The sequence below is a fragment of the Pseudorasbora parva genome, chromosome 10 (genome assembly GCF_024679245.1).
Source record: "Pseudorasbora parva isolate DD20220531a chromosome 10, ASM2467924v1, whole genome shotgun sequence".
NCBI classification, from domain to species: Eukaryota; Metazoa; Chordata; class Actinopteri; order Cypriniformes; family Gobionidae; genus Pseudorasbora; species Pseudorasbora parva.
Genome location: NC_090181.1, coordinates 14,840,826 through 14,855,244, shown reverse-complemented (window position 1 = coordinate 14,855,244; position 14,419 = coordinate 14,840,826). Strand labels below are relative to the sequence as shown.

Genomic DNA, 14,419 nt, shown 5'->3' with positions numbered 1-14,419 from the left:
TGGACGACACTCTCTCTCTCTCTCTCTCTCTCTCTCTCTCTCTCTCTCTCTCTCTCTCTCTGTGTGTGTGTGTGGTGCGAAATATTTGAATACACGTGCGAAAAAACATAGGCCTACGTCACGTGTATTCAAAATAAATTTCAGTATATTTGGCACAATATATATATTTTAAAGGCACGTATATATATATTTGTTTTTCACATGTTGTATTTAGTAATATGTTTCAATGATATTGCCCCAGTGCAATATATGAACACAACTACTCACTTGTGTTTCGCCTAATAAGTCAAATGTAATGTTTCTAACCATCTCTAGAAGCTTGTGATTATTTATTACAGGTTTGAATTTCCCTACTTGCTCACAGGCCATTAGACGTTTACTTCATTAACCTGAAGTGGCTTGAAGTAAGTATGCATTTCCTCTCACAGCCAATAAAAGGGCAGCAGACATAGCTTTTATCAAGGAAATCCCCCTACCAGCCTAGCCTGGTTAAAACCAGACCATAGCTCCCTAGTTCAGTAGTCAGGGCACTGATCAGGGAGTCAGCCTATTGACCTACCAGGAAATGAATGTGGAAAAATATTGGCTTTTTTTTTTATGTTAAAATAACAATAGGCTACTTAATACTGTAGATACTTTACATGAGAGCCACTTTTGTAAAAAGGCTGTTTTAACTGTGTGTATTCAAATTCATTTATGCTTATATAATGATTAATTATTCACTATAGTGAACCTACAAAACCCACCTCATAGTTTTTAGAACCATTTTAAATGTGACAGAAAAAAAGAAAAATGCAACATTATAGGCTAGTACCAATGAAATTATACAAGTTTTTTATTGTAAACATTTTTTGAACTGCAGAGTCAAAATTGTATAAAAACAGATGCTGTTATATTATTATCGTGTGCATTTGACACTATGTGCCAAGTAATGTTCCTGTGGCATATTCTGTGCGCAGTGGGATGGTTGGCTATGGTTGTAACTCAACTGGCCTAATTCTTTGAATAGAAAGAACTGCAGCTACTCCAGAGTGAATTTTGATAAGTGCAATGTTTATTAGGTGCATCTAATTGCAATGCATAAACAGGTTTGCATGGATATGTAAATAAATGTGGTTTCTTTGAGATAATGTAAGGATGACAAATATACATACATGTATAAGCCAGACTGTGATTGGTTCCCCACAAAAGCGTAACAGAAGCAGTAGAATTATTATACAGGTTTCCAGACAGAGTTGCCGAGCAAAATCAAATCGCCGGCAGATTAGGCTGGGTTTACCCAATCTAGTTTTAAAGGGTTACTTCAGTGATTTAGCATTCAGTTTTGTATTTAAACTGGGTCATTAATGTAGTAGAAATGTGAAATTATTATTGAAACAGGTGCCTTCTAGACTGAGAAAAGACAGAAAATGTATTTGTGTCTCATGGGGATGAAATAGCGCGATCATTCGAATATACTCCCAGGTTTCTACTGATACAAAGCCATATGCTAAATTGCTTAAGTAACCCTTTAAGCATTGTATTTGTAGTTGGTGTACTACATTCTTACAAAGTCTGTAAGAATAGGGCACAGTACAGTGCTAATATGAAGGAATTATCTGTATTGATTTTTTACAGCTATTTTACCTGTATTTTAAATTATGTGTTGCGTTTAGTTTAAGGGTTACAGAGTAAAACTTAACATAATTTGTCATAAATGAAAAATTATTATTGAACAATTGCAACTAAATTAACATTTGATGTGTGTACTATGAGGCATCTTTTTCCAGCTCTCTTCAGGCCGATGTCCTGATTGGCGGGCTCGCTGTTCTAAAGTTTCCTCTTTTTGTGTAATTTAGATGAAAGTATGTGCCCTTTTATTTGTTAGAGGCACTTTAGACACAAAAGTTGCTAAAAGCTGTCAAATATTTTTGGAAAAAAATGTTGCTAGGGTAGTCTGAAAAGTTGTTAAATCTAGCAACAAAATTGCTACATTGGCAACACTGATAAAAAATAGTTAATAATAAATCATACATTGGATATATATTTTCAGCAACATACATGACAAGCAATTTATTTTTATTTTTTATAAACTTTATAAATTTTTATTTTGTTTATTTTTATAAACAAATACAAATTGATAACAAGTTTGACTCGCGCATGAGTGAGGCTGGGAATTTTGTCCAGTTTCTCTTATGTGTGGTGCATGTTGCATATGGCTGTGCAGATTAAATATAGGTCTCTCTGCCGGATAGTAATAGAAGTTACTAGATGTATGAGCAAGGCCATAAACAGAGGGGAGTTTTTCACTGTGTTACCTGAATTGCCAACATCACAGTGTGGGTAAGGTTTAGGGGTGGGGTTGGGTGAAGGGGATCATTTTCATAATTTAGAAACAGCCATCCGTTTGAAAACACATTCACAAATTTAGAAACAGCCACTTTTGTTCTGCAGAGTCCATACTCGTGCAATGGGTCAGTTAGTTTTTGTGGTGTGTTGATCAGCGGCATGTTTGTGCAATTGATTATTCTTGTGTGCTTTTTGTCCCCCTGTCCTCTTCAGACCGTGGAAGGCAGTAAAAATCATACAAACGATGTGCTAAATCATCGGCCTCCGCCACCCCTTCACAGCTCTTCTGCCAGCTCTGTGGAATAGAGTCAATGCCATAATGTGCCCCTGCAATTGCCCCTGCCATGCAAGCAATGGTGTCAGTGTCACCACCCAGAGCACAACTGTAGGCTATTGTCCTCTCCACTCCCCCAAACTTCTCTGGCAGCCCGTCCCGGGGCTCCAAACAATGCAGCACGCAGAAGATAGCGGTGGGTACAGACTGTAAAGCAGCGATGCCATTTCCTAATAAAAAACATGAGTGTCAACTACAAGAAAAACACAGCAGAATGCCATTATCAATGTCAAATCAATACTAACCCAGTTCAGATATGACCTCCTCAATGCTCACACTATTTTTGTCCATAAGTTCTTTCACCTTGTGCAAACGTGAGCAATATGGGAACTCCGATAAATTGAGTCTGTGGAATAAAACATAGTGGGTCAGATAACTCTTCTTAAAGCATGAAACGGAAGTTGCGATAGTCTTTTCTTCCTTATGGTGATGTATATTTGAGTGTAATATCTTCTCAAACAAGATCAAATTTAGAGCGGGATTTGATTTTGTCCTTCAGGAATTGTGGTTTGCTATGATCTTATGTGAGTGCTTGCGAAGACATGTTTTATGCAGGGCAAATGCAAAGATTCAATAAATGTGAGAACTAAATACATAAACAAGACAAAATGTATGTTGGAAATTATCTTTGCTTTTATTGTTACTTTGTACACCACTCCATAAGTTAAACCCTATTTCTAAGCCTGATTAAGCCTCTAAATATTTATTGCAAAAACGGACCAAAAAAACAGTATAAAAGTATTAACTCATGTTGCATTCCAAGTCTTCTGAAGTCATACGATATCTTCATGAGAAGAACAGAGTTGATCTTAATGTTTTAGTCGTTGAAATAATGATCGCGCCCCTTTGTGAACAGAACACACGCTCGTTAATATTTCTGATTCAAATGATACACACGAGTCGACGAGTTTAGAATGACACGATTGGTCACGAGACACACGAGAGCCAATGGCATTTTACAATCAAAGCTGACGTAATGACGCAATTGGTAATGAGACACACGACAGCCAATGCTGTCAAAGCTGACATGACATTTCTTCCGGCGGCAATATTTGAAATGTATTATTAATCTCTGGTGGATGGACTCGACATTCTGATCGCTTTTGGGGATTTTCTTCACACAAATCAATCGTTTGGCCAATGAACACTTGGGATATTTGTACTTTCTGAATAAATGATGCATGCAGTCATACATACGCCATTTCATGAGATCAGTCTGGAAGTTCATATTTTTGATGGGCTTACTCACGCTTTAGCATCAAGCTGGGCTGTTTTATCTTTTTCCATCTCTTCCATTTCTGCGATCAGTTTGTTGATGAATTCTTTCGGCTGAGCCAAAGCGCCCTGGAGAGAAAGATGGACAGCAAGGGCCTGCAACACCGCCCCGTTGTAGCCCAGAGAGCATGAGTGTGTTAACTTTGCACCAAGCTCTGAGTACTGCCAAAAAACAGACAAGGACAGAATGTTAGCCTGGGACAGTCCGAATTAGCCAAATGAAGCATTTAAACAAGCAGTTCTTTACCTCTCTGACTCAAAGGCCGCAAATGTTCAACACAATTTTCAAAGCTCCCTTCCCCCATATATGCGAACTTGCGAAGATATTTTCAATATATCTTTTGTAATTATGAAAAAGCTGTTTTCAAACTTTTTCCCATTAACATAAACTAGAGTATTGATATATTAAAGGTGCCCAAGAATGAAAAATTGAATTAACCTTGCCATAGTTAAATAATAAGAGTCAACTCTGTTGACATTTGACAATGCGTCACTTCTTTGCTCTGATTGGTTGTAGGTCTATCCAATTGAGGTCTTTCCTGGTTCGGTTGAAACACGCCCCATAATCACAGCCCAATGGAGCAGTTTCAGACTCATATTCTGACTAGAATTGAGTATGACCACGTCAGGCTACCATTGCCTCCTACTTCTTATGTAAATCTTATGCATGAAAAACACCACGGAAAAAGAAGTGCTTCTCAACATAAACCCAACCCTAATGCAAGTGTTGGAGTTAATTTATATGCACGCCCCAAATATTTGCATCTGTCCAAACATGTGCATTGTCAGGCAGAACTGACGCAGCCGAATCATCAGGACTGCAGCGTCCCTCGAGAATAGCAAAAACGGCTCTCATGACAAACGTCTTGTTCATGCTGTGCAGGAGAAGTAATGTCAACAGTCATGGTTGAGGTTTATTATAATCAGATACCACAACAATTTTTTTCAAAATCGTTTGTTTGTTCGGCCATTTCAAGCAAGCTTCACTCAGTGTCTTAAACTGAAGAAAAGGGCAACTGTATTCCTGCAAGCAGTAAGTGATTTATCCACTTATTGACTGTTTAAACAATTTCTGATTAAATTGAAAGTTAGAGACAGCATTGCCTAGATAATGCAAGATGCTAGTACAGTAACAATAGGAAACTCCAAGTACCATACAAAACTAAATAGTGTGTCTAATGACAAAGGGTAATATTATTTTGTATTACAAAATACAACCGTAGATACAGATCGTTCACTCGATCCTTCTAGCAAACGTCCCCTTTTCCACCATATAAGTTAAAATGATAGTCATTTGACAAGGCTATTCATTTTGTAAAAATATATGTTATATATTTATATTTTTGAGAACTGAAGTAGGCCTATGATGTTTTCGCATGCTTGTTCAGAGTACATCACAGTCACTGCGTAACGTTAGCCTAACTTACATTGTGACTAATGTTATATAAGCATGCAATATCGTTGACGAAAAGAGACAAGTCTAAAATGTAGACTGAATGAGACTTTAAGCAGAACATCTCAAATGGAGATTGATGAAATGCAGCTTACTTGTTTATTGGTGTTTTCAGATCATCTGCGCACGAGAGAGAGCTTAATATATATATATACACACAATTTATTATTTTTAAGTACTGTTACGTACGCGGTGCTATGTAGTTTTTTTTGTTATATATATGTATATGTATATTTTGTGTGTTACGTACGCGGTTACATAGTCTGTCTGGATGTCATGCTGGGCCTGGTATGTGAGTGTGTATTTGTATCAGCTGCCTGTGTGTCAGAATGTGAGTGGAGGATCACCTGTCAATCAACAGACGTCAGGGGTGTACCACCAATCACCAGTCGCGAGGCTCTTTATGAATGGCACAAGCTGCAATGGTGTGCTCTGACTTTGGGGAGAGAGAGCTGACGACGGTTCGAGAGTACAGTCCGAGAGTCTAATCAAAATTGTTGCTTTGTTTTATGACCGAGGTTCTCTGAATTTCTTCTCATCTGGTCACTTCACGCAGTGAAAGGGGTAAGAGAGGTTGTGAGCCAGTAAGGAGGTTGCGACCGACATTCCCACACACGCAGTTCAAATCATGTATTAGACACAGCAGGTTCAGGAGTGGTGCTATTTGTGTATGTTTTGATTTGTTTAGTTAGGACATTTAGTTATAGCGTTTTCGGACGTCGAAGATGTTTTTTTTTTCTGCATCTTTTGTTGTTAGTTAGTTTAGTTTCCAAATCTTTAGTTAGAGAAGTTTTGTTATGTTTGGTTCTTTGATTTAAGCACCATTCGTTTGCTGCTGCTCCTCTCTCTCTCCTCAATTAGTTTGATCCTGACTGCTTGTACATTCTGTAAATCTTTCATTTGTACTTTATTACTTTTCACTTTATTACTTTACTTTATGATAATAACCACAGATTAAATACTTTTCATTTGTGATTGTTGAGTGTTGGTCGTTCTTTTGCATGTTCCCCTATACTATCTGTTGCACACACACCTTTATTGTGTTGTCTGATAACATACTAGACATTTTAACATCTAACTAACGAAGGACGTAACAAGTACATTTAAGCCATCTGGTTGAGAACCATTGTTTAAACATAGGATTTTATATATATTAAACTATATATATTTATATATATATAGTGTAACGCTATTGCGGTTTGCAAATCGTTTTTTCCCAGTCTACTAAGGCCAAAATGCTAAAAGCTGAAGTCTACCAGTTTAGATTTGACAGTCTGACCACTTTTTACCTTGTGGACATCATTGCGACTTTTAAAAGCCAGTGCAAAAGGCACTGTTCTCATGGCACCCCCATTCCCGAAAGAACCACGGCCATCAAACTGAGACTGTGCCGGCTGGAAGACGTCCTTCAGATGGGGCGATGCAAGCTGCCGCAGTACCCGTACGATATGTAAGCCATAACCTCGGTACGGAGCAAGCTTATACTCCTTTGCAAATCTGGAATCAAGTAAAATGATCAGAGAAATACAAATACTTGCATAAAAAACTTGCTTTTAGCCATTTCCAGCAGTAATGTACCTGCTAGCCATGTCTCGTTCATCAAACGCCTTCCTGGTGAGGAGTGATTCTGCAATGCATCGCATCATGGCTGTATCATCACTGTACTTAAGAATTCCTGGATAAAATGTAGATGAGATGTATAAAATTAAATAAGAAACACTAGAATGTCAAAAATGTTTAATGAAAGTAAAATTGTGACGTCCCTCTTAACCCTCTGGTTGTGGATCGAAAAAATGTACCAGTACATATAAAATTTGGTATGAATGGCACAAAACTTGGTGACTATCTGAATATACACACACAAAATGTGGACAAGATTAGAAAAGGCTGAATGGTCTTAAAAAATAATCACACTTTTGATCTACCTCGTCAAAAATGACCGCCATAGTAGGAAATAAACAGGAACTATAAAAATACTGAGTAATTTTTGGGGTACAATTTACAAATAAGCCACAATTGTTTTAGACCACAATCATTTATTATTATGGTCTTTTTGCAGCCCATACAGCATCAGTTCATCTTGGGAATGACAGATACATGTCAGTCTCTTGCAGAACCTGCAGTGGCCATGTGAGTATTACTCACACCCGAGATGGGCGTGGCATAACCGTTAAAAATGGCGGATGGGAGACGAATTTCTGCTGTGGCAGGTTTTATTAGTTTTTTTGTGCAACAGTTTCATTGTCTTGTCGTTAAAGTAGTACATTTACATAATTGTATTTTTATAATAAAAATGTATATTTGTTTGTAAAACAATTAATTTAATAATTTTAAATTATTTTATTCATAAATTGTTTTATTGGAAACATGGAGAAAGAGAGAAAAAAAATCAGCAACATTTTTCAGCACTGTGACTTGTACAACAACACAGCAGACAGTTCACAATCAGAGAACATGGAGAATGTTTAATTGTTTGGCTCATGAAAAGGGCAAGTTAACACATCATTTTCACAGTAGGCTATATGTTACAAAAAATATAATGTCCACAGATACAATAAAACAGGTTTATTTCAGTTGTTACGGGCAGTTCATAAACTGATAAAAGACACTCTCAAAAGCACAAAGGAAAATAACAACGAAATGAAATAGCTAAATGCATTCGACTACTTGAAGTTGCTTCTCCTAACATTACACGTGAATGACTGCATTTGTCAGGGACAGTTGTAGCCTAGGAAATTGCACAAAACGTGCAAATAATAATAATAATCTGTTCTGAAACGATCAAGAGTTGTCATAAACTCGCGCCGAAATTATTTACTTTTTTCGAGATAATCCATTAAATACGCTGAGTAACAAATGTGCGTTTCCGGGAAACTCATGAATATTCATATAAGCCCCGCCCTACTGAAACCGAAAAGCTCAGAAACCGAAAGTCTTGTAACACCAGGAAATGACTGAAATGGTATTTTTTCCTAAGACGCCTAAAAGTATGAACCTGGCGTCCTCCATTCTTTTCGACAGCAAAGCACCTGAACACAACACGCTCGTAATCACGACTTCTGAAGTGGGGGAAGTAGGAAACTTCCGATAGTGAAGGCAGCATGAAGCCTTCTCTCGAGTGAAGTTTTGTCGCCTTCACGTGCTATGGGAAATGTGATAATTCCCACTTCTGAAGTCGTGATTACAAGCTTGTTGCTTTCAAATTTTGAAATGGGGGGGCGTTCATGTGCAATTTTTTCCTCGGAAACTCGTATTTAGCTTTAATTTCTACATCTGTTTATGTCACACCGACATAGAATAAATACTAATACTCGAGTAAAAATGCTCATTTTATAAAATGTAAAGCGTAAAAAATAAAATGCTCACCGCCCCCCCGTGTTTCATCATCCAAAGCGCTGAGATACTGAAGGACTCGGTCCAAAGGCTGAGATGCAGTAGGACTCGGTCGAAAGGACGGAGCGTCTTCAAACTCAACGCCTATACAGTCACCCAACACCGAGGCGACCAGAGCCCCGCGGAACCGGGACAGCATATTTGGCGCTGCTATAGGACTAGTACGTGACACCGCCGACATTACTACTTCGTCTTCTTCTTCGGACCTGTCCCAAATGGCACCCTAAACCCTCGCGGTCTTCCCGGGTTGAAGTCCTCTGCGTAGATCGCAAACTTGCGTTGAATGCGTTCAGCCTGTAGCACGATGACGTAGCTGGATGATTCAATACGTACTGGATGGTGAATCATTATGGCATTGTCATAGCTTACCGATCTCTGGGTTAATTAATAATGCGTATGCGCTATTCCTATATGCCACTTTTCCTTTGATATTTCATACCATTCTCTTGTTACAGATTCTTCTTCAACATTTTAAACGCCTTGTTTCGCTCTTTTACTGATCTACTAGCCTAGAAATCTAGACGCACCCTAGCGGCAGCAAATTTAATTTGCCCGCAACATCTTGATGTGGGTCTTAAAGCAGCACTAGGTAACTTTTCAACCTTCATAATATATTTTTTAAGACTCTTGTGATGATAAATCGACTTACAATAGGTTGAATGGCATGTCTGCCATAGCCTGATGGGGTCTGTATAGTTTTTTATCGTACTTTTAAACTTTGGGTTTCGGGTAGTAACCCGAAACCAAAAAGAACTACAAAATTCGACTGCTTTACGGCATATACGTCACTTCCACCAACACCCACACTTCCTTAAATTCGGACGTGAGCTCAACTTTGTTCGTCGGATAATATAGTCATGTCCGAAGCAGCAGAGACAAATAAGAAAGAAAAGGTTTTGTTGGAGGAAAGCAATAAGATGAAACGAAAAAGTGATGGGATTAAAGGCAGGACGAGGATCAACATGTGACCAGCGTTTGCTCGTTTTGGCGTGAGCTGAAGGAGGCGTGCCCGACCGATGCTGTCATGCTTGTTACGGTGATTACCTACCACTCAAACATTGAATTGAAGTATCATATATTCTGTAAAACGGTAACCAATAGACTACTATAATGACGCTGGCTTGTAAACGTGAGCATCGTGATTATTTGGCGTTTGAAAAAAATAAAACCCATGAAATTATATTCATATGACATGCTGAAACATGCCACTGACTGTAACGTTACCTGGAATGAAGACATTTCACACGCGACGCCAGAAGAACTCTGAACTCCTCTTGCAGTGTTCAGGGGAAATGTTAGTTCTGCACCGACCCGCGGGACGCTTTTATGAAGTTATTTGGCCCGCACCGCACCACTGTATATATTTTTACAACCCGCCGCGCACCCGCGACCATTAAATAGACATACGGGGTCCGCGGGTATGAGACGACCCACGCATCACTAGTTCAGGGCTATCAGTGCTGTCATGTCAACAAATGCACGCGCGATGGCATCCCCTGTTGTAGGATGACAGAGCTTACGACAGTAGTTGAGGACATTATTTTTTCCAAACTGTAGGGGGACCCCAAGAGCAAAAGTAGCCAAGTGCGGCTTTAACAATGCTTATTACACAGCTCTGTGAAATACTTGATTCTGATTGGTCAATCGCGCATTCCAGCGGTACGTTATTTCCAGATAACACCCGCTCAGTCGGGGTTTATTCTGCGATAACAACCGGCTGGGTGTACATGTGGTATACTGAAAAATGTGATCTAATAAGTGCATAATTATTATCATTATCAGTTTTCATGTATTTAGATGTACTGTGTGTGTTCACATGAAGTTTAATGGAGTAATCAGTTTAAATAATTATTAAATATTAATGTTGGTAAGGATATTGAAATGTTATGTTTTGCATTAACTAGCACATTTAGTAAATTAGTATGAGGATAAAAGTTAACTGTTAATACGTTTGGCATGGGTGCATCTGATTGGTCGTGTTTGTGTGCGTGCGTTTGCTCATAACCAGGGAGTTCTCGCGAGAGGCTTCATTCTCAGTAAAAACAGGAATGAGAAGCATCGCGTCTGAGTTGTTTATTCACGAATGTACTCCCTTACAGGTATATAAAGTGTACATTACACACTCCACCGTTTCAATGCTATGTGTACAAATAAAAGCCTTACATGTTTGTGTTTAATTTGTCCATTAAATAAATTAATTTACCAATTAAAGTGTGACAATAAAATATATGAGCTTTATATGTGACTCAAGATCAAATGTAGATATTCTCTCCACACACATAGTGAATAAGGCCATTGTGTGATATGATCATTAAATGTGCTTATGACATTTAGCAATGATAATGCTTGTGTACAGTGAATGACAGAAAAGTTATAAAGTTTTGAATTATTTTTATTCAAACGCTGTAAAACGCTGTTTTACAGAGTCTATTTCTTCTCTTTGACAGCTCCCCATTTATTTATTTTATTTATTTTGTAAAGCATACACACATTGAAAGCTATAAACTCAAAATATACCCAGATAGGGAAAGGCTACTATTTTCTTTTCAATTACTCTAAATACAAACACTAACACCAAATTACCTAAAAAAAAAGAAAAATTTTTACCAAAAAAAGAAAAAAATAGACAAATAAATAAATAGTGACAAATACATTTTGGTTATCTAAATGACATTTATTGATTAACTTTTAAAGTACAGCACTCTCCTCGCAAATACATCAATCAGATAGCCTAGAAATCTAGACGCACCCTAGCGGCAGCAAATTTAATTTGCCCGCAAGTGTCGTCTAGGAACTCTCAATACCTATCTGAGCTTGTCTAGGATATGTAATCCTCTGTAAGAATTCGTAATAATTGCATATTATCAGCGAAAATGAGCTAGCAAAAGATCCAGTGTGTATCTGTATTTGCACTCGTCAAATGATTACATTTCCAACGTGTTTTCGCCTCGGTGAGTAATGTAGCCAATCAGAGACATGTTTGTAGACTTCTACAACGGATTTGGCCAATCACATGTGTTCAATTTGGAATCACTCATCGCTCGGGCGTTTGTCCAGGCGCTGAGTTCACGCGCAGCAATCCTCTGTAAGTGCAGACATTGTATGGCAAGCCGTTTTAGCATTAAATACACCTTCGCATACTAGTCATAAATCAGTTTTGACTAGTCATAATTCCAGTTCCAGATATCTTCTCTGCAATTTTGACTAGTCGATATTGCAATTAAGATATCTACAATGTGATTGTGACTAGTCATAATATGGATTGAAGATATCTACAATGTTAATTTGACTAGTCATAATATACATTCAAGATATCTATAATGCTATTTTGACTAGTCACATTCTTCCATTGACTTCCATTGGAAAATATTTCCAGATATCTTCAAATGAGTTTTGACTAGTAGAAATTGTAATTAAAGATATCTATAATTGATTTAATACTAGGCATAATTCTAATTAGAGATATCTCAAATTACAATTGCACTAGTCATAATTAAATTAGAGATATCTCTAACTGAATTATTACTAGTAAAAATTATAATTAGAGATATCTCTAACTGGTTTTTGACTAGTCATAATCACATTTAAGATATCTTTAATTCATCAAATTTAAAGATATCTAAAATACATTTGTAGATATCTGCAAATAATTTATTACTAGTCAAATTATAATTGAAGATATCTTGAATTGGATTTTTGTCTAGGCAAAACTTAATACGAGATATCTTGAATTGGAATTCTTCCTAGTCGAAACTCATTTAAAGATATCTGCAATTTAATTATAGATATCTCTGTCTGATTTTTGACTAGACAGATCTTTCTTTGGAGATATCTGCAATTAGCTTTGTGACTAGGAAGAATATAAATGTAGATATCTGGAATTAACATTCTGACTAGTCAAAACTCATTTATAGATATCTTAAACACGCATGCAAATATGCCTTAGCTAAGCCACACCTTAAACATTTTATTAACCAATCCTACCCCAGAAACCGTTGTCATCTGCCATTTTGTTTAAGAATTGTATAATAAAAGTCCTGCGTCTTTGGTTATTTTAAGCTCCTTTATAGAGAAGGAAATCAAACGTATGAAAATAAAAACGTAGCTGGGACATGTGTAAACGTGACATATAATATGCTGAGAAGATCAAAAAAGTTGTTGTCTTATTCTAGGCTATATATTAAAGTAATAAATAATGTTGAGATGTGCATGTTGTGGATTAAATTGTGTTAGTTTTTATTCCCAAACGAACACATTTAAAGCTAAGCATTTGGCCTTATTTCTGGTGCAACATTACATATGTTATAATTTTAAAATAACTTTTCAACACAGCAGAATATCACATCGCAGATCTTTTGCTATAATACAACACACCACTCCCACCTTGTGGATTATTACCTTTATGACACGAGTAAACACAACGCAATATATTAATCAATGTAATCAGTTACATCAGGTCAATGTTATTTAAACATGTATTAACCTGTAATCGTTTTAAAATCATTCTTAAATGTTTTTGACTGGGTCTGCTGGAGACATTTAATCATATGCATCCAAATGTTGTCACTCGTCGATTATTGGTGGAAAATGTCCTCACGTCACAACCCTACACAACAGCGCAGATTTGACTAGGAGCAGATACAATTCAGATATCTTAAAATAGAGTTGTGACTAGTCGAAATTGAATTAGAGATATCTCTAATTACCTTTGCGTATGTGTGACGTGTCTATTGAAGATATCTCTAACCTCATTACAGATATCTTTAATAGAGTTTTGACTAGTCGAAATGTATTTAGAGATATCTCGAATCAGATTTCTTACTAGTGCAATTATAATTGCAGATATCTCTAATTGTCATTTTGACTAGTCGAATTATAATTATCACTAGTCAAAATACAATTGTTACTATCTTTAAATATAATTATAGTCAGAAAAAGGTTTAAATGCTAAAATGGCTTGCGATAGACATTGTGAAAATAAGAGATTCATTGTATACCAACGTCACTGCGGAACTTTGTGAGATTGCGTTTATTGAACGAGTGACAGCTTTTAGTGAATATAAAGTATATTACCACCACTACACGCTTCAAAACTCTGACCCATCCACATATACATGCGGGATTCACTTGAAAAATGTGATAAATGACAGTTATAAACATTCTTGTCGAAATGAGGCTCCTAAAAATGTCAGGAAAAACGATTCCTGGCTAAATATCATTATCCATGTATCACTGAATCTTTGGTAAGTTGTAAGGGTCGTTTGCTCTACTCGTGTTTTCTTCCATTAACTCCAGTCAGTCACGCAGCAGCTCTTCTGGCTGAGGGGGCGTGTGTTACGGCGGGAAAGTGACGTCGATGCATTCCCTCTATTGCACAGACCTACAACCAATCAGAGCAACGGAATGCCTGGCGTATTATATTATCGTTGTTTAGATTTCTGCTGATTCGACAAATTTTGAAATCATTTAAATCATGGATATAAAACTGTTATATGTAAATCATATATATTTATACTTTTTTGCAGTTTATTTATAAATGTTTTAAGCATAGGTTTTAAGCCACAAATACAAGTACACACTTTTTCTTCTTTGTGGGTATTTGTGAATCTGCTGACGCTTCTTATACGCGTGCGTAG

General features: G+C 37.0%; 1 protein-coding gene across 1 annotated transcript; it reads right to left on the bottom strand.

Annotated features, from left to right (window-relative positions):
- Positions 1-1,032: 1,032 nt before the first annotated feature.
- On the bottom strand, positions 1,033-9,058 carry LOC137091112 (ADP-ribosylhydrolase ARH3-like). The gene is made up of 6 exons (XM_067455270.1): positions 8,757-9,058; positions 6,969-7,065; positions 6,680-6,887; positions 3,912-4,099; positions 2,908-3,008; positions 1,033-2,832 (listed from the first exon to the last, which is right to left on the bottom strand). The coding sequence occupies exons 1-6, from the start codon at positions 8,962-8,964 to the stop codon at positions 2,504-2,506; spliced, it is 1,131 nt and encodes a 376-aa protein (XP_067311371.1). The 5' UTR covers positions 8,965-9,058; the 3' UTR covers positions 1,033-2,503.
- Positions 9,059-14,419: the final 5,361 nt, after the last annotated feature.